The 18,895-nt window shown below is 38.9% G+C and overlaps 1 protein-coding gene across 1 annotated transcript; it reads right to left on the bottom strand.

Annotated features, from left to right (window-relative positions):
• Positions 1–937: 937 nt before the first annotated feature.
• Positions 938–14,985, bottom strand: CCT4 (chaperonin containing TCP1 subunit 4). The gene is made up of 14 exons (XM_022597243.2): positions 14,716–14,985; positions 10,942–10,994; positions 10,376–10,465; positions 9,321–9,429; positions 8,522–8,664; positions 7,109–7,230; positions 6,627–6,759; positions 5,482–5,621; positions 4,356–4,452; positions 4,163–4,273; positions 3,940–4,070; positions 3,564–3,798; positions 1,383–1,496; positions 938–1,149 (listed from the first exon to the last, which is right to left on the bottom strand). Exons 1-14 carry the CDS (start codon positions 14,840–14,842, stop codon positions 1,135–1,137), a joined length of 1,620 nt encoding a protein of 539 aa, XP_022452951.1. The 5' UTR covers positions 14,843–14,985; the 3' UTR covers positions 938–1,134.
• Between the last annotated feature and the right edge of the window lie 3,910 nt (positions 14,986–18,895).

Below are 18,895 nucleotides of genomic sequence, written 5' to 3'. Positions count from 1 at the left end.
AGTTGTTTTATGGTAGCTATGATTTTTTTTAACAGCAAGCTCCTAATACCCACTAAAATGATAATCATTGAATTATTAAATTCCAGACTATCCAAAGACTTATCTGAATTTACCATTTACCGAATTAGTCATTTTAATTAACTACCGGAGTTGTCAGACACAACCAAGCTTCAGGCTGGTCTGCTGAAGTTCTTTCTCCAGATGTGAAGGAGCTCCCCCCAGCTGCTTTCATACACAAAAGAAAGATGGTTGAGTGTGATACCAGATTACAGAGGCCCAATTTGTGGTCCACCTTAAGGGTTTGGCCTTCCTCCAAAGGCAATCAGAAGTCATGAAAGCTGTTATAAAGGAGTGCCAGACAAGTTTAAAAAGGTCACTAGCTATATATATAGTGTATGCAGAATTGACTGGAAGGTGGCTAAAGCAAGGATGGACACTAGTTAGATTTTACACCACTCATGGTGCAAGACAATGCTTGTTGATCAGGGTAGAGGCAATAAAGATGTTTTAAACCACTGGAAAAAGACTTACTAGTTATGAATCCTTCTTGTACAAGTAAGATCTGCTACATTTTTACTTTTAGAAGGAATCCCAATTAACACAACAGTGGTTATTCTTGGAGAAAGGGATTAGCATGAGAAAGACTTTCATTTTTCACTTTTCTTCTGTATTGTTAACTTTTCAAACAGCATATATATTATTGTAAGCAGGGATTTATTAGGGTGATGAGCATACTGGGCCATTTTTCCTTCTCAATACTTCTGTTAAAAAACTAACAGAAAACTTAAAAGTACCCAGGATTAAGCCCGTAAGGAAGTTAACAGGTAAGTGCGAAGTCTTCTTTCCCTTCCTATACAGATTTCTCAAGAGGATCAGAGGTAACAGAGGTTGTGAGGGCAGGGCAGTGGGGGTAATGCAGGAGCGCAATCAATTAATCTGCCCTTTGAAACCATATTTTTAATGTTTTCATCAAACTGTGTCAATACAATTTGAAGCAAATGCCAGCTGGAAAACCAGGCCCAGAAATTCATAAAGGAAACAATCTTCCAAACAACAAGGAATGCCAAGGTGCTCTTCCACTCCAGCTGCGCTATTAGTGGCCATGATGGTGCCAGTCAGCCAGTGTTATCCATGTTACCGACTGTTTACCTGAAAAGAGAAAAACTTAGATATCAAAACCTGTAAGGACAGAATTTTAAGTATGGAAGATGTTTAAGGTGGTTATCCAAATCTCCCTATTTTTATAGGTGAAAAAAGACTAGAAGTATGAACTGTTTTCACCCAGACTAGCAAACTAACAACATTTACTGCCCCCCACCCCAACTCTTCAAAAATATGCCTTTCTGACCTTGTAGGGAAATTCACGACCTGTATATACTTACCACATCATCAATTTTCAGAATGCTCCGGACAGTTTCAGTTGCTAGAGTCAGTGCACTGACTGAAACCAGCAGAGGCTGGACAACCAGTTCCTCCAGTATGTTGGAAATACCACCCTGCAAACCAGTACAAGTTGCTTTTAGTGTTTGTAACTGATCCATATCACCAACTACAGTTACCAGTAAACCTCAAGGCCTCTCAAACTTAGTTTTCCCTTAGTCTAGTCAAGAGTAAGATACTCTCTACTAAGCTCTTCTCTACACTGTAGCTTGTATTTCAACTAAAATTTGGAAAAATTGAATTCCAAGCCTAACTCCAAAACAACTCCTTGTAAGCATCTTTTAGTTAAAAATACCCTGGCAAAGGGCCTTCCCTGGTGGCGCAGTGGTTAAGAATCTGCCTGCCATTGCAGGGGACATGGGTTCAATCCCTGGTCCAGAAAGATCCCACATGCCGGCCCGTGCACTACAACTACTGAGCCTGCGCTCTAGAGCCTGTGAGCCACAACTACTGAGCCCACGTGCTGCAACTGCTCAGGCCCGCGCGCCTAGAGCCCATGCTCTGCAATGAAAAGCCACCACAATGAGCCTGCGCACTGCAACAAAGAATAGCCTTCACTCGCCACAACTAGAGAAAGCCCACGTGCAGCAATGAAGACCCAACACAGCCAAAAATAAATAAATAAAAAATAGGGGCTTCCCTGGTGGCGCAGTGGTTGAGAATCTGCCTGCTAATGCAGGGGACACGGGTTCAAGCCCTGGTCTGGGAGGATCCCACATGCCGCGGAGCAACTGGGCCCGTGAGCCACAACTACTGAGCCTGGGCGTCTGGAGCCTGTGCTCCGCAACAGGAGAGGCCGCGATAGTGAGAGGCCCGCGCACCGCGATGAAGAGTGGCCCCCACTTGCCACAACTAGAGAAAGCCCTCGCACAGAAACGAAGACCCAACACAGCAAAAATAAATAAATAAACTCCTACCCCCAACATCTTAAAAAAATATATTAAAATATAAAAAAATAAAGAGTATCCTGGCAAAAATTACGTAGATGATCATAATTATTAAAAATTATGAGATTTGTTTGCTGTACACCTGAATCACAATATTATAAATCAACTATATTTCAGTTAAAGAAAAAAGTTATAAGATTTTAAATGATCTGATTCCCAATTCTGAATTTGGCCATGTCTGCTCTACACCCTGCTTTTACGTCATTCTCACTTCCCACTTTTAGATTCCTACTGCCACTATCCTAGTCACCTTTATCCTAGGATTACTGGTGATGGTCCTAACAGGACCTATCTCCATTCTTCCCTCCTTAAAATACTCTTTTCAGCACCTTAGCCTCTTGGTTAAAAAAACTTTAGTGGCTCCCAACTACTGGAATTAAAACACAAAAAAACACAAACACCCATGCCTGTCTCAACAACTTAAAGGACTCCTCATTCTAGCTTTTATCTGATCTTTCCAATCTTAAAGTCCACTGTATGACCATCATATAACCTCTGCTCTAGACAAAATGAGTAACTTCTTGGTCCCTCTTACCTGTAAACCACTGCTTCCCCATCTGAAACTTTTTCATTCCCTACCAACCAAGGCTGCAGCTTCATGAAACTTTCCCTAACCAGGTAGTGCCCTCCTTTGAGTGCTGTAACCATTCCAAAAATATCATCTTGGATTGTCAATTTTTTTCCATTACATATTATTTGTCATCTCAATAAAAGGCGACATAACACATTAATACAAAAGGGGAAATTATTATTGTTCTATGTGTTTACCCTATACACCTACACTAGGCTGGGGCTCACAACAGCAGCAATGGTTGACTACACACCAGGCATCTTTGTAAGAACTTTCTAATTAGTAATCCATTTAATCCTCACAGGCCTATGAGGGAACTATTAATAATCCCTGTTTTTACAACCAAGAAAACTGAAGCACAGACTACGTAACTTGTTAAAAATTGTACAAGCATTAGCTGGCAGACTTAATGAACAATACTTCTCACTTAAGGCATCATCTTCATTCTCACTAGATGGCATACATTAATTAACCTGCAGGTCTTATACTTAAATCCAAGGTTAACTCTATTTTTAATTACAAAGCCTTTCATTTGACAATTATGAAGCTTTTAGTATTTTATAATAATCAACATTTTCTGCAGTAACTAAAGATTAAATTATTACCTTTCGGACATTAATGCCTGTAGTTTTTTCTCCTTGGGCATGCCTGTTTCTTAGTTCTGTTACTGTAGAAATGGGATTCAGGCCAGCATTTTCAGCTAGTGTAGATGGAATGACCTCCATAGCATCTGCAAAAGCACGAACGCAGTAGGATTCCATACCACTCAATGTTCGTGAGTATTCAGTTAACCGCAGGGCCAATTCTATTTCTGGAGCACCACCTCCTGCAATAAGAGCCCTGAAATTCACAAATATATTTTTAGCTTATTTTATCCAACAGAAAGCTATTTTTTAAAAGTAATAACTTAGTATTTATACCTTAATAATAAAAATACCCAAGTTTTTATGTTCAAAATGTTACACAGTAATTTAATATTACCTCTTCTTCACTAAACAGCGAATAACACATAGGGCATCATGAATGGAACGCTCAGCTTCTTCAATCACCAATTTGTTAGAACCACGAACAACGATTGTAACTGTTTTTCCAGGGCTTGCACAGCCTGTAATCTTTAGTAAACAAACTCCTAATTAGGTATTTGAAGGATTAAAACAAATAAAAAAAAAACAGGCAAATAGAAGGTTAATTTTAATATTGTTACCTTGATCAGTTTGCCAGAACCATTTAAGCTGACCTCCTCAGCTAACTCAGCCGATCCCAGCATGTCAGCAGTGAACTGGTCAACATGAGCAACTGGTTTGGTTCCAATAGTCTGAGAAAAATAGTGGTATACACAAATTAAGAAGTCTGAATAGTGAACATTTTCACACATACAGATACTAAGAATATTTTACCTTACAAATGAATTCAATGTCTTCTCTTTCAATATCCTTAACCACCATAATCTTCATTTTGTTCAGGAAATGTAATGCAAGATCACTAAGAGCATCTCTAAAATACAAAATCAGTGATTATGTCAATACTAGGTTAGAAAAAAACTTTGCTGTTCAACTCCTTTTTTATGGTTTTAGTAATTTTACTGTTGTTTAAATAGCCAATGATTTAAAAAATTATTTGTGAAGGAAGATGCTTTAAACAGCTTACCAAGTTTATGACCTCAAAATTCTTAAATAAGATTTCTAATGAATATTTAAAACATATCCCAACGACACCATTTGTAAAACACACAATAAAAATTGTCATCATTTTTCTTAATACTAAATAAGTATAACTGATAATTAACAATCGATGCTTTATGAATTTAGAAATTAAGTATGATGTAATTCAAGACTCCACAAATTTATACACTTTTACACAAATTACCTGCAATGATCCTCCTGACAACCCTTGATACTGAAGGGCAAATATTACTATCCTTGTTTTACAAATAAGCACACTGAGCTTTGAGAGCAGTTTATTCAAGGTTACTAGCTATTACATAACTTGTATTTAGAACCAGGTATTCCAACTTTTCATCAAGGTTTCTGTATCAAGAGCATCCATAATACTTTCTGGCATAACATATTAATATAGTACATGAGAATGTGTCTACCTATTACAAGAAAACACTGAAAACAAACAAAAAAGGGATCAGTTCAAACTCTGGAGAATTCTTCCAATCCATGGACTATCCAGCATTCCCCCCAAAAGAACTTCTAAAATTTCAAGGCAAGCTATTGCATGGACCTTTAAATAAATGCCTCTAAAATTTTAGCTAGCTAATTAATTTTAGACTAAAGTTAGGTTTTTACTTGAGAGTGAGGATCTTGGTCTAGAAGAGTAATATATCCCACATTTAAATGATCATAACAGGAAGAGAACTCACTTTAGATCATTTACCAGAATACAACAATACCCTAAAATGCAGATTCATTCCAGATTTCTAGTGGTTTACCCACCTCAAATGTTTCTTAAAAAATTGCTAGAAGGGATTCAAAATCAATTATCATTAAGAGGTGAACAAAATAAATAGCCCCACACCTTAGAATAGACTTCTGTATGAGAAGAACATTACATCCTGTTTTCTTAATTTGCTTCACTAAATTTAGAATATAGGCTCTCTCCTCTCGAAGTACTCGGTCCATCTGGACGTAGTCAGAAACTACTATTTGATTGTCCATCTGTTCAGAAAAAGGACGTATTAATAATTTGCATTTTAAGAGTCCTTAAGCAAAAAAGTGAGACTTTTAATGAAAATATTATGTATAGTATAAATTCAACCAAAATCATACAAGAAATTATAGACACGCACAGAAAAAATTCAGAAAAAGGAGTATACACAAAACTTAACTCAGGTTTTTTACTTTCATCTATATAAACTGCTGTCTTATTTTTTACAAGTACATTTTTGGTGATCATAAAACATAAGAATGATTATCCTATTTCATGAATGTCAGTTCTTTTCATATGAATTTACGCATTACTGAAATATCAATAATTTCAGTTGCAACCTTTTTACTCTATGAATTGTTAAAAAAAACTGGTGAGCTGAAAGGAACTACGAAGGACAAATACTGTTATACAAAGACCTACAAACAACGTTTTTATGTGGGTTAAAATCTGGGAAACAAACGACTCAACAGGAAACTTGTATGCCAACACAATGTAAAATGAGAGCAAACCTGAATGAGATGACAAAGATCAACCACTCCTTCAGGGGATGGTACTTATGACTGATAGATATGGGAATAATAAAAAATGGTGGTTTTCGGAGTATGGGTAATAAACTGGTTTTAAAGTTCCACTGTGCAAACATAAAGACAAAAGATCTGCCTGCTAGGGAAGGATGGGTAAAGGTTTCTGTTCTCAGAAAGCTAGAAAGAATCTGGAAAGTCCATTTATACTATCACTTTCACATAACCTATTTTTATTGTTTCATAGACATCCCTATCATTATTTGTCTTCATTTGTGAAGTGAATGCTCAATTTCAGTAAATAGCCAACTGAGATTATAGATTTATCATGTGTGGCATCCAACATTTTCTACTTTTATCTAAATTTTACTAATTATTTTTAGATCCTTGTTTTTTATCACTGGTATCAGCATTTTCTATTTTTATAAAAAGAAAAATTTCATTATTAAAAAGTCAAACACCTAAGAAATCATTTCATTTGGTTTTACTTACATCTGTTTTGGGAGCAGATAAGCAGAACTGAATAAGCCCAATCTTAGCCTTTTCAACCCTGGTTATACCAGAATTTGCCACCTTTTGAGTAAGAACCAGACCTTCCACCAACTCACAGTCATCAATTGTCCCACTAAGAAAAAAGAAAACGAAATAGTTATGAAGGAGTGGAAGTCTTCAAGTTTAATAGATTGCTAACAGATTAAAAATCATCAGTCTGATAAAATGTGCTTCAGCCTCACTCACATTTATTAGTGCCCCATTCCTGAACCTCTCCAATCACACCACTGCCCTGCCATCATTAGGGAATATAAACAAATTCTTGAAATTCCCACATTAACACAAGTTGTCATGAAAACAAAACAACCAAATGTATGTGACTTTCACCTATGTACTTTTCATTTAACTTATTTATTTTTGGCAAGAGCTTATGTTTACTTTCAAAATTAATTTTTATTAAAGTTATAATTAGAGATGCTTACCCAAGTTTCTTAACTATTTTAACATCTCTAAGATCTACACTAGTAGCTGTGGCTGGGTCAATCACTTTCATCACTGCATTTACAGTCATTGGAGAAAGGAGACTTGAATATTGAGAGACAACCTAGAATTATTAAAAAAGAAAATAAAGTCAGTGTCGTAACACAAAAAGTCCTAGTTTTTTAATGATAAAGGTATTCAAGAAGTAATCTCAATCATTTTTTTGGCTGGGGTGGAGAGCATATGAGAAAACATTCCATATAAACTGTCTTTTCCACTCAGGTTTGTCAGTCACCATATAAAAACATATGCCTGTGTTCCTCTTTTATTAATATAGTAGTCAGGACTGACTAGATTACTAGTAATTCTACAGGAAATCCAAAAGAACAAGTTAATTTTCTGCTGAGGTTTCCTATCTAAAATGAATTTATGATCAGATGTTATATATGTGCACCCCTATTACTGAGGGGCTGACAAAAATAGCTAATGGTTAACATTTATTGAGCACGTATTATATGTCAGGCAGTGGTTTTAGCACTGTACATTCATATATTCATTCAACCTTCAGACGAAAAACCTGAAACAGCTTAATTAAGTGGAGCCAGCATTAAACCCAAGCAGTCTAGGTTCTATGACCAATGCTTGTAACCACTATGATATTCTGTCTATATTAGTTCTGGGGACATTTATCAATAATATTACTTAACATCACTAATACCATCTAGCTTTCCACTTAATATATAAATAATGCTGATGAAAAGGAAAAAGAACGGGGTGGGGGTGTGACACACAACGTAACAGAAAACAGGTGACATGAGTTCCCAAGAAATTTAAACGTACATCACTTCTTTAAGTTTGGTAAGAAAAGCAGCATAGATATTAGTAAGAGATGGACCATGATGGGCAGCCCTATCTTGGGTTCAAATCACAGCTCTACCTCTTATTAGTGGGTCTTGGGTAAGTTATATAACTTCACTAGACCTCTTTTCCCATCTGTAAAATGAAGATACTACAACTTACCTGAAAGCCTTGAAGGAGTAAATTTTACTTGAACTAATTCAGTTACACTAATTAGCTACCTAGTCACTCTTGAGAGTTAACATTTATGAACCGTACAGCATCAAAATCACAGTGTAGGGACTTCCCTGGTGGCGCAGTGGTTAACTGAGCCCACGTGCTGCAACTATTGAAGCCTACGCGCCTAGAGCCCGCGCTCCTCAACAAGAGAAGCCACCGTAATAAGAAGCCCGCGCACTGCAACGAAGAGTAGCCCCTGCTCGCCGCAACTAGAGAAAGCCAGCAGGCAGCAATGACAACCCAACGCAAAATAAATAAATAAAAATAAAAATCACAGTTGTGCTTCTTAATGAACCTTAAACTGTAATTTTACAATGATCCCACAGTGCTTGTCTCACCTTTGAGTTCAATGAAGTGGCTGCACTATTTAACAAAGTTTCTCTGTCACTCAGTTCCACAGGTCGAGACATGTCAGTCAAGATTTCAATACCCTTTTCCAAAGCCTTCTGGAATGACTCAGAAATGATGGTGGGATGAATCCCTGCCATTTGTGAAAGGTGAGTTATTTAATTGTAACAGATAAACTTCATATTTGATATGACTTAAAATTTCTCTGTTCATTAAAATTTCAAAGTAGTCATAAATTTTAAATTAATCTTAAATAATAATGGTTTGAATAACCTTAACCACTAATATGTCTAATATTTTTTAAATTTCCATTTGGAATAGATCAATTACATACTCCTATGATATTTAACACTAAAACCAATTTTTCACTTTTCAAAACTCTACAAATCTACATAATAATTAGAATAAGTGACTGGCGAGTCACTATGACATTTAGGCACCATTTACCAAAGCAGGAATCCATACTTTTTCTCCTAAATCACAGTTCTCATTTATATCTTAAGTTTAGTACACCACCAACCAGTCATTTTTGAAAAGGAAAATTTTATCAAGTTCCATTCAAAAGGAAACCTAGCCAAAACAAAAACAAATAAGAACAAACAACACCCCCCAAAACCAAACCCAGAAGCAAAAAGAAAAAAATTTCTAATTCATATGGTAAATATACCAAAATTTAATCTAAAAATTCCTGCTTAAAAAATTCTGCTCCAAATTAAATTGTAAATCTCATATTACTTAATATTTTTTTGCCTTTATTCAGTAATAAGGCATGTCCTATGTTCTACCCACCTTTCTGAAGAAGCTTGGTACAGGAATCTAAGAGAGAGCCAGCAATAATGACCACTGATGTCGTGCCATCTCCTGCTTCTATATCCTGAGCCTTAGATAGCTCCACCAGCTAAGTGAACAGAACATGTCAAATTGCTCAATGAGAACTATGAGAACCCAGTAACATCTAATTCAAATATAACATCAATGACCTTCACCATGAGGTTCACATATAGAATTTGATTATTATCAAAACTGTAAGATTCAATATACTTGACTTCTGATTCGCTGTCCACCTTGGTCTCATTTAAAAATGACGACCTATATAGTTGTGGCATGCAAAATTCTACTTACATACTTTCTAACAAGCTATATTATGATTTCCAGTTCAGACTAAGGGTTGTAAATTTTTTCTTCCCAGTACTTAAGAGAACTATGGGTACCCTGTAGACTCAGAAGCTATGAAATGCAGCATTCAGATGAGAGAATATTGTCAGTTTGAAATCCCTGGCCAAGTTTATCTAAACTGACCCTGCATGAAGCATAATCTGATTCATTTTCAGTCATCTTTAACTAATTAAAAGAGACTTTTTAACAGATAGGAACTTCTAAGGAATTTGTTTTTGCTGAAATGGTGACTTCTCACTTGACACTGCAATTACTATTATGATCTGTAGTTGAATTAGAAACTCTTTTTAAAAATAAATGTCAGTGCAAGTTTAAACACAAGATTTATTTTGCAAACAATTAAAATGATTTTGCTCTCTTTCAGTTAACACCCATTGAACTAATAATTTGTACAATTTCATGTTTTTCTCCCTTCCTCATATGTGTGGCACACTGCTGTGAACAAAGACAAGGAGAGTCATGTTTTATTACAACTTGCAATGGAGAATATAATACTAGACATACAATGTATCCTAAAAATATGCCTGTTTAGCATATAAAAGGAAAAAATTTCACCATGTTTTAAGCAATATCATGTGATCAAATAAGAAAAATTTAACTGTTTACCAAATATCAAACAATACACTTAAAAAACCCCCACAAAACCCTCACCTAAAAATTATACTTACCATTCTGGCTGCTGGATGTAACACCTGCATTTGTTTCAGAATGGTGGCACCATCATTTGTAATGGTCACATCACCTTTTCCATCTTGAATCTACAAAGTTTGGTTTTTTTAAAAGAAAGTTATATTTCAAAAATTTTGTTTTCTTCATCCAGTATTGATGTGAAATCCTAAAAGCTCTACTAATTTGAACACTTCTTGTACAGAAGTTAACTTATGTTTGCATAGTGCTTAACTTCAAATTGTTTTCCCTTACATTGGTATAATGATTTAAGAATACACAGTAATAGTCCAGCTTTGCAAATGAAATAGCTGGGTTTTTTCCTACATAAAAGTGAAGGAACTGAGACGCCAAAAAAGGGATAGAAACGATATTATAAAGAATCATTATCATAAATAAAATATGAATTATAGTTAGGTCCCATTCATCCCAAAGTAATCTATCCCTTTCTGAACTCTCAAAGCCTTTCTAACACTTTACTTTTTAAACAGCACATCTTAACCCTCTATAGAGCGCTTGCAGTATGAACAGCAGCACTCGGCAAGTAATGAATGATTGAGCCTTTCACCATTTTATCCATTCCTTTCGGTCCAAGGCTTGTTCTAATAGCATCAGCAACGGCTGTAAACAGAAGAAAAAAATAAATCAAGACCCTTTAAAGAGCATTTCTACCCTCAAATAATCATTTTGGACTTATTAGAATATGGTGGACAATTCACCATGTTCACTGAAGAAAATTCAATGTCTAATAATCTACTGGAAACAGAGTAATTATTTTACTCCTTTAATTGTACGACGCTTCACTTTTTGTTGTTAAAATCACTATACATAGCACTTGTACTCTGCATGTGGTAAAATAAATTTTGAGGGTTCACCTAATCTTCCTTTAAGTATCAAAATGGTATAACCTACTTATGCGCTCTGAACGAGGACTATATTATTTTCTCCATTCCTTAAAACAAGCCGCGATAATAGGACAACTATATAATTTGCTTATTTGTTTACTCTGTCTCTCCCAACTATAGTATAATTTCTGAGGGCAAAGACTTTTGTTTACTAATGTGAAGCTGGTATATGGATGGACCACAGTTTAAAAAACAGTAACAAAAACCCTCTTTGAACCCAAAACCAAATCAAACAAAAACCCCACAAAAAAACAAAACCTCAAAACCTTAACTAAAAAACCAAATCTAAAATCATAGTATTTTTTTAAATTTTTATTTATTTAAAAAGTTTTGGCCACACCGTGTGGCATGCAGATCTTCGTTGTCTGAGCAGGGATTGAACCTGCGCTCCCTGCAGTGGGAGCACAGAATCTTAACCCCTGGACCATCAGGGAAGCCCCTAAAATCAGTCTTTAGACATCATTACTATGTTATGAACCATCTCTGGACATATAGTCTACCACTCCATTCTTCTTATTACTTGTCCATGAGCATGTTTCTATTTTATTGATCCACTTATTATTTTCTAAGAGAAATTGTAATTGATGTACTTGATCCCCTTTACTGCGACAGGTCCAGGACAAACGATTAAATCTCCCCACCCTTTTTTAAAAAAAAGATTTAATTTTATTTATTTTTGGCTACTTTGGGTTTTCATCGCTGCGCGTGGGGTTCTCTAGTTGTGGCAAGCGGGGGCCACACTTCGTTGTGGTGCGCGGGCTTCTTGTTGTGATGGCTTCTCTTTGTTGCGGCGCATGGGCTCTAGGTACGTGGGCTCAGTAGCTGTGGCACACAGGCTTAGTTGCTCCGCAGCATGTGGGATCTTCCCAGACCAGGGATTCAACCCATGTCCCCTGCACTGGCAGGTGGATTCTTAACCATTGCGCCACCAGGAAAGTCTGCCTTCCCCTTTCTCATATACCATTTCACCCCATATACAAAGGGCTAAGATAGTGCCCTATTTTTGTATACTCCAAAACTAGCATAATGCTTCCCCTTCATTGTGTAAACAACGCATAATCTGGACTTCCCTGGTGGTGCAGTGGTAAAGAATCTACCTGCCAATGCAGGGGAAATGGGTTCTATCCCGGGTCCAGGAAGATCCCACATGCCGCGGAGCAACTAAGCCCGTGCACCACAACAACTGAAGCCCGCACACCCTAGAGCCTGCTCACTGCAACTACTGAAGCCCGCGCGCCTAGAGCTCGTGCTCTGCAACAAAGACAAGCCACCGCAATGAGAAGCCTGCGCAATGCAATGACGAGTAGCCCTGGCTCACTGCAACTAGAGAAAAGCCAGAAAAGCCTGCGCACAGCAACGAAGACCTAATGCATCCAAAACAAAAAATAATAGTAATAATTAAAAAAATACATAATCTTAAAGAGGGTAAGAGAAAATATCTGGTATAGTTTAAGAATTATATTCTACTTAATTATTTCATAATTTGGGGCTGCATTTCCTAATTATTCAGCCATCCTTACCCTTGCAGGTGATTTTAGCAGACCCACATGGCCACAATTCTACAAGCAGACCAATTCATTTTAAGAATGCGCCCTTATATTCATCTATGTGAAGACTCTAGAAAGACACATTGTGCAAAAAATAAAAAAATTCTAGACTGATTACCTCTCTGAAAGTGTTTGAAGTTTAACACACTGTGTAGTAGTACACAATTATATGTTAAATGACTTGTGCTGAATAGTACTAAACGACCACTACTACTTTTGTGTGTGTGGTTTTGATATCATCAACCAATGGTACTTAATATACTTTTTGGCTATTAGCAAAATAAAAAACTGGCTCCATGAATTACGCTAAAGATGCATCTGGCAAAAGCTTTTCTCAACCAGTTTGTAGGGTTTTGCCTGACTTGGACAGACTACGAGTGGCCCTTAGTTCCACAAGCTCTCCTCACTTAAGATGTAAGGGTCATGTTTATAGGTAAATAGATGGCCTTTTCTTCCTATATGCATACCTCCCTCGTCCAGTTTTAATTCTCTGTGCACTGATGTTTCAAAAGCTACCAAAGTAAACGTCCCATCTTGTATCCTCCTTGTTTGTTGAAAATCTACCATATTATATAGCATTCTTGCCCACCCCCCTCCAACAGCCCCAGAATTTATCTAACATCTTGTTTCTAATGTAATAAATCTAAGTTTCAACTATGCTCCCTAGATAACTATCCACCCACTTTTATTTCCAGGTAAATATTCTCTCTTGAACTTCCAAATGACTCCTAAATTTACCCATCTGGTCATTCTGACCTCCTCAACTCATTTAGGCTCAAACGAGAACCTACTCTTTCTTCTTCCACCATCCTCCCTTCAGCGCACCTGCTTCTTTCAGCAGCAGCATCACACCCTCAGTCACCTAGACAAATAACCTCAAATATTTGTAAGGCTGTACTTTATATACATCTGGCTCTTCATATGCTTTCTCATTTAATCCTCACAGCAACCCTCCAAGTTAGGTACTATCTCACTACACTGAAGAACAATCTGTAGCTGCGCGAGTTGTTTTAAAACCCTTTCCAAGACACCAGGCCCTTCCAGATTCGGACCGACTTTACCTTTCCGATCTCACCTCTCATTTCTTCATGCACCTTACGCTCTAACCCGAATGAAATACTCACTGTAGCAAATACACATAACGGCAAGATCTCTAAGCATTTGTTCTCACTTTTCCTTCCAGACTCTTCCACCTCAACCCGACTTATCTTAATCCTCACAACTCCCTTTTTGAAAAAAAGGGCAACTTTCCCTCCCCGATTTTATAAGTAAGGAAACCTTGGTTAAAGGTCACAAAGCCACGAAGTAACGTAACTGAATGAAACCCAGGACTTCTTAAATTCCACCAAAGGCCAAACTGTTCTCTATTTGCTCGTTGCACGTGCAGAGAGGACATCAAAGCACAATGCGGCCTCATAATTATTCTCAAACAAGATGGGTCGGTTGGTTCCCCACATCCCAGTACAATGGGCCCCGCCCCAATCTAGGGCGCAGAGAGTTTACCCGAATTCGTTTCAACAGCTGTACCGAAAGAAGCTTTTTAATAAGAACAAGAAAACTGAAAAGTATTGTTCAAACATTCTACCAGTGGACCGCTGCATGCGGGCCTCGGCCCTTTTCTTAAATAGGATGAATGAATGCAGCACGGCCCGGCAAGAAAAATTATGGGCGTCTAAGACGCAGAATAGGGCAAGTCCAAAGGCCTCCATACTCGGGGTCGGAAATCATGGGCAGAGAACAGACAGGAGGATCCCTGCACTGAGCTTATTCTATGGGAGGCCCACAGGGGATCATCCGAAGGAACAGAAAACGAATCATGCCCATCCAAGACTGGGAGTGAGAATGCACAGCTAAGCCCGGAGGGCCACGGCTTAGGCCGGGCAGCGATACCTTTGGCCGCGGAGATGTTGCTGAAGCGGATCTGGGCCGGCTTATCGCGGTCCTGATAGGCGCTCTTCCCGCGGCCGCCGGCAGCCCCGGCGTGCTGCCCGCTCCGGGGGACTATGTTTTCCGGCATGGCAAGCTTCGACGGGTCTGCGTGAGCTCTGGAAGGACGGATGGACGCGGATTCCGGCTGGCCCGGGACTAACGGTAAGCGCCCACCGCCTTCTCGAACCTTCCGGAAAACTACGCCGGCGCCGGGAAGAGGAGGCGGGGAAAGGGGCCTCCCTGGAGGCCCGGCGCCGCCGTGACGTAGAAGGCTGTCCGCTGCATGCCGGGTGCGGGGGTCGCGCCGCGGATCTTGGGGCTGTTGGGAGCTGTTGGCCTGCGGCCCAGTGGGCGGTGGGCGGTGGGCGGTGGGCGGGCTCCTGGGAGGCAAAAAGGACCACCTGCGATTGAAAAGGCTGGAGTTGGGACATCTCATCTCCTTGCCCCTGAGGTCCCTTCTGTTAACTCAAGCTGGACCTGTCCGCTAGGTGTTGTAGCAGCCGGGAGTTACTCCTGGGTGGGTGGGGCAGGGCTGAGTTGGTTTTTACTGGCGGTAGACGTGTATTTTATTCAATTTTATATATTTTGAAAGCGAGTTGGAAGAGAGGTTGGAAGGGGTGACTTCTTTTCCCCCCTTTCTTGTTTTAATTGAGGTATAGTTGATTTACAACATTGTATTAGTCTCAGGTGTACAACTCAGTGATTAAAAATTTTCATGGATTATACTCCGTTTAAAGTTATTATAGGGAATTCCCTGGTGTTCCAGTGGTTAGGACGCAGTGCTTCCACTTGAGGGGGCACGGGTTACATCCCTATTCTGGGAACAGAGAACCTGCAAGCCGTGTGGCGCAGACAAAAAAAACAAAAAAACTATAAAATATTGACTATATTTCCTGGGCTGTACAATACATATATCCCTGTAGCTTATTTATCTTATATGTCCTAGCTTCTGCCTCTTAATCCCCTATCCCTGTTTTGCCTCTCCCACCCTTCCCTGTCTCCACTGGTAAACACTAGTTTTTTTTTGTTTTTTTAAAATATTTATTTATTTATTTATTTTTGGCTGTGTTGGGTCTTCGTTTCCGTGCGAGGGCTTTCTCTAGTTGCAGCAAGCGGGGGCCACTCTTCGCGGTGCGCGGGCCTCTCACTATCGCAGCCTCTCTTGTTGAGGAGCACAGGCTCCAGACGCTCAGGCTCAGTAGTTGTGGCTCACGGGCCCAGTTGCTCCGCGGCATGTGGGATCTTCCCAGACCAGGGCTCAAACCCGTGTCCCCTGCATTGGCAGGGAGATTCTCAACCACTGCGCCACCAGGGAAGCCCACTAGTTTTTTTAAATTATGTATCTGTGAGTCTGTTTTTCTTCTTATATTCATTCATTTGTTTCAGTTTTTAGATTCCACATATAAATGATAACATATAGTATTTGTCTTTCTCTGACTCATTTCACTTAGCATAATATCCTCTAGGTCCAATGCATGTTGTTGCAGATGGCAGAATTTCATTCTTTCTATGGCTGGGTAGTATTCCATTGTGTGTATATACCACATCTTCTTAATCCATTCATCTGTTGATGGATACTTACGTTGCTTCCATATATGTATATATATTTTTAAGAACATTTATTTTATTTTTTTTTTTTGGCTATGTTGGGTCTTCGTTGCTGCACACGGGCTTTCTCTAGTTGCAGGAGCTGGGGCTACTCTTCATTGCGGTGCGCCGGCTTCCATTGCGGTGGCTTCTCTTGTTGCGGAGCACGGGCTCTAGATGCGCGGGCTTCTGGGCGTCCGTAGTTGTGGGTCATGGGCTCTAGAGCGCAGACTCAGTAGTTATGGCGCACCTTGTTTGCTCCGCGGCATGTGGGATCTTCCCGGACCAGGGCTCGAGCCCGTGTGCCTTGCATTGGCAGGCGGATTCTTAAGCACTGTGCCACCAGGGAAGCCCGATATCTTGACTAATGTAAATAATGCTGCTGTGAACATTGGGGTGCATGTATCTTTTGGAATTAGTGTTTTCATTTTCTTCAGATACATGCGGAGAAATGGAATTGCTGAGTCATGTGGTAGTTCTATTCTTTTGAGAAACCTCAACGCAGTCTTCCACAGTGGCTGCACCAATTTACATTCCCACCAACATGCCTGCCAATATTTGTGTTCTTTTTGATGCTAGCCGTTCTGACAGGTGTGAGGTGATACCTCATTGTGGGTTTTTTTTGTTTTTTTTTTGCGGTACGCGGGCCTCTTACTGTTGTGGCCTCTCCCGTTGCGGAGCACAGGCTCCGGACGCCTAGGCTCAGCGGCCATGGCTCACGGGTCCAGCCACTCCGCGGCATGTGGGATCTTCCCGGACTGGGGCACGAACCCGTATCTCCTGCATTGGCAGGCGGACTCTCAACCACTGCGCCACCAGGGAAGCCCTCATTGTGGTTTTGATTTGCATTTCTCTGATGATTTGCGATGTTGAGCATCTTTTCACAAGAAGAATGTCCTCTATTCAGGTCTTCGGCCCATTTTTTAATTGGGTTCCTTTTTTTTTTTTTGGTACTGAATTGTATGAGCCGTTTATATTATAATTTTTGATATTAACCCCATATTGGTCATATCATATCATTTGCAAATATTTTCTTCCGTTCAATAGATCGTCTTTTCATTTTGTCAGTGGTTTCCTTTGCTGTGCAAAAAAGCTTTTAAGTTTAATTATGTCCCATTTGTTTATTTTTGCTTTTGTTTCCTTGTGACTGCTTTTCTTTGATTTAGATGTTGGAGTTGGTTGTTGAATATTGATTGATACTAGGTGGTAGTTAGAAATTTAAATATACACTGGTTAAATACCAGAGAATCTTAAAAGTTTTGGAGCTGTGATTGCCTACCAAATCAGGACTGCCTGTCCAGTTGGTACAGTGCCTTAGTTTTACAGTATTTTCTCCTGCATAACGTAGCCACTGACTCTTAGGGACCCTGAACATTTTCATAACAATCATTTAGTTCAGTTATGTGCTAGTTGCAGTGCTAAACCCTTTACACGTTTCATCTCATTTAATACTCTCAACAATCCTATGAAGTAGGTGTCTATCTTTTTTGGCAGGAGATAAGGGAACGAAGCACAGAGAGAACTGAAGCCCAAGGTAAACCTGTAAATAGATGGAAGAAGTATTCCAATAGAGCAACGACTTCAGAGGTCATGAGCTAAACTGCTGGGCTTTTTTTACTTCTATATTTTAATATGAAAATAACGCAGGTGAGGTTCTTTCAATATTTGTTCACAAATAGTTACTTAGCATCCATAAAATGATGGATGCCTGGGATAAGTTCAAGGACAATTGTTCATAGTACTTAATCCTGTGATCTTTAGGAGCTTTTACACTCACTCAGGTTACTGGCCGTAGAAGATGAAGCTTCTTAGGTGCTCTGAGATCCGTAAGTCTAGGGCTGATTTCTCTTTAAAGGAGCAGATTACTTCTATGCAGCCCACAAACATGCTCTGATTATTTGTTAAAACAACTGGTGTAGTATGATGGAAACAAGTGTGATGATGATGGAAATAGCATTAATTTGGGGGCTCAAAGTTCTGGCTTGAGTTCCACTTCTGCTATGTATTAGCTATGTAATCTTGGGTGAGTCATTTAAGTTCTTTGGGTCTCATTTTCCTCATCTATAAAATAGGAGGGTTGAATTAGATGGTTTCTAAAGGCTTATTAAACTACTAGTTTTATTAGTGTGAGGAATAGACCTGTCAGCCAGAAAGGACAAAGCAGAATTTGGAAGATGCCATTATTGGCTTTTGGGGACAGTCTCCATAGGTATGACAATTGCTTTAATTAGCTGAGAGGTTTCAAGTTATAAATACATATTTTTCTTTTTCTGTGACAACTGATATTGGAATTATTTTTCTTCCTAGGATTAAGCAATAATAAATGCTGGACATTTGATTGCTTAAAAGTATTGGTGTACACTAATTCTCTATTAGAATGGAATTTCAATAAGTATTAAAACATACAACTTTTGTAGGATACTTTATAGATACAAAGCACTGTTGCTAGTGAAGGATAGACACGTTGGAAAAATCCCTATTGTATCAGATCCAAGCATAGTTAAGACATATGTGGGAATGTTGGCAATAACAGTAGCCTTATAGAAGTTCTCTA

This window comes from Delphinapterus leucas, chromosome 13 (assembly GCF_059928025.1).
Source record: "Delphinapterus leucas isolate spDelLeu-1000000601 "Yukka" chromosome 13, BTC_Dleu_Yukka2, whole genome shotgun sequence".
Classification (NCBI taxonomy): domain Eukaryota; kingdom Metazoa; phylum Chordata; class Mammalia; order Artiodactyla; family Monodontidae; genus Delphinapterus; species Delphinapterus leucas.
Note: the sequence above shows the minus strand (reverse complement) of the source record. Positions and strands in the feature narration are given on the sequence as shown.

Bases quoted from the DNA above. Each gene is read 5' to 3' on its own strand.
- CCT4 (XM_022597243.2), bottom strand. From the start codon at position 14,842: ATGCCGGAAAACATAGTCCCCCGGAGCGGGCAGCACGCCGGGGCTGCC. The intron at 10,995-14,715 runs GTATCGCTGCCC...TTCTGTTTACAG, and splicing joins CAACATCTCCGCGGCCAAAG to CCGTTGCTGATGCTATTAGA. The intron at 1,497-3,563 runs GTAATAATTTAA...ACTGGTTTGCAG, and splicing joins CAGGCATTAATGTCCGAAAG to GGTGGTATTTCCAACATACT.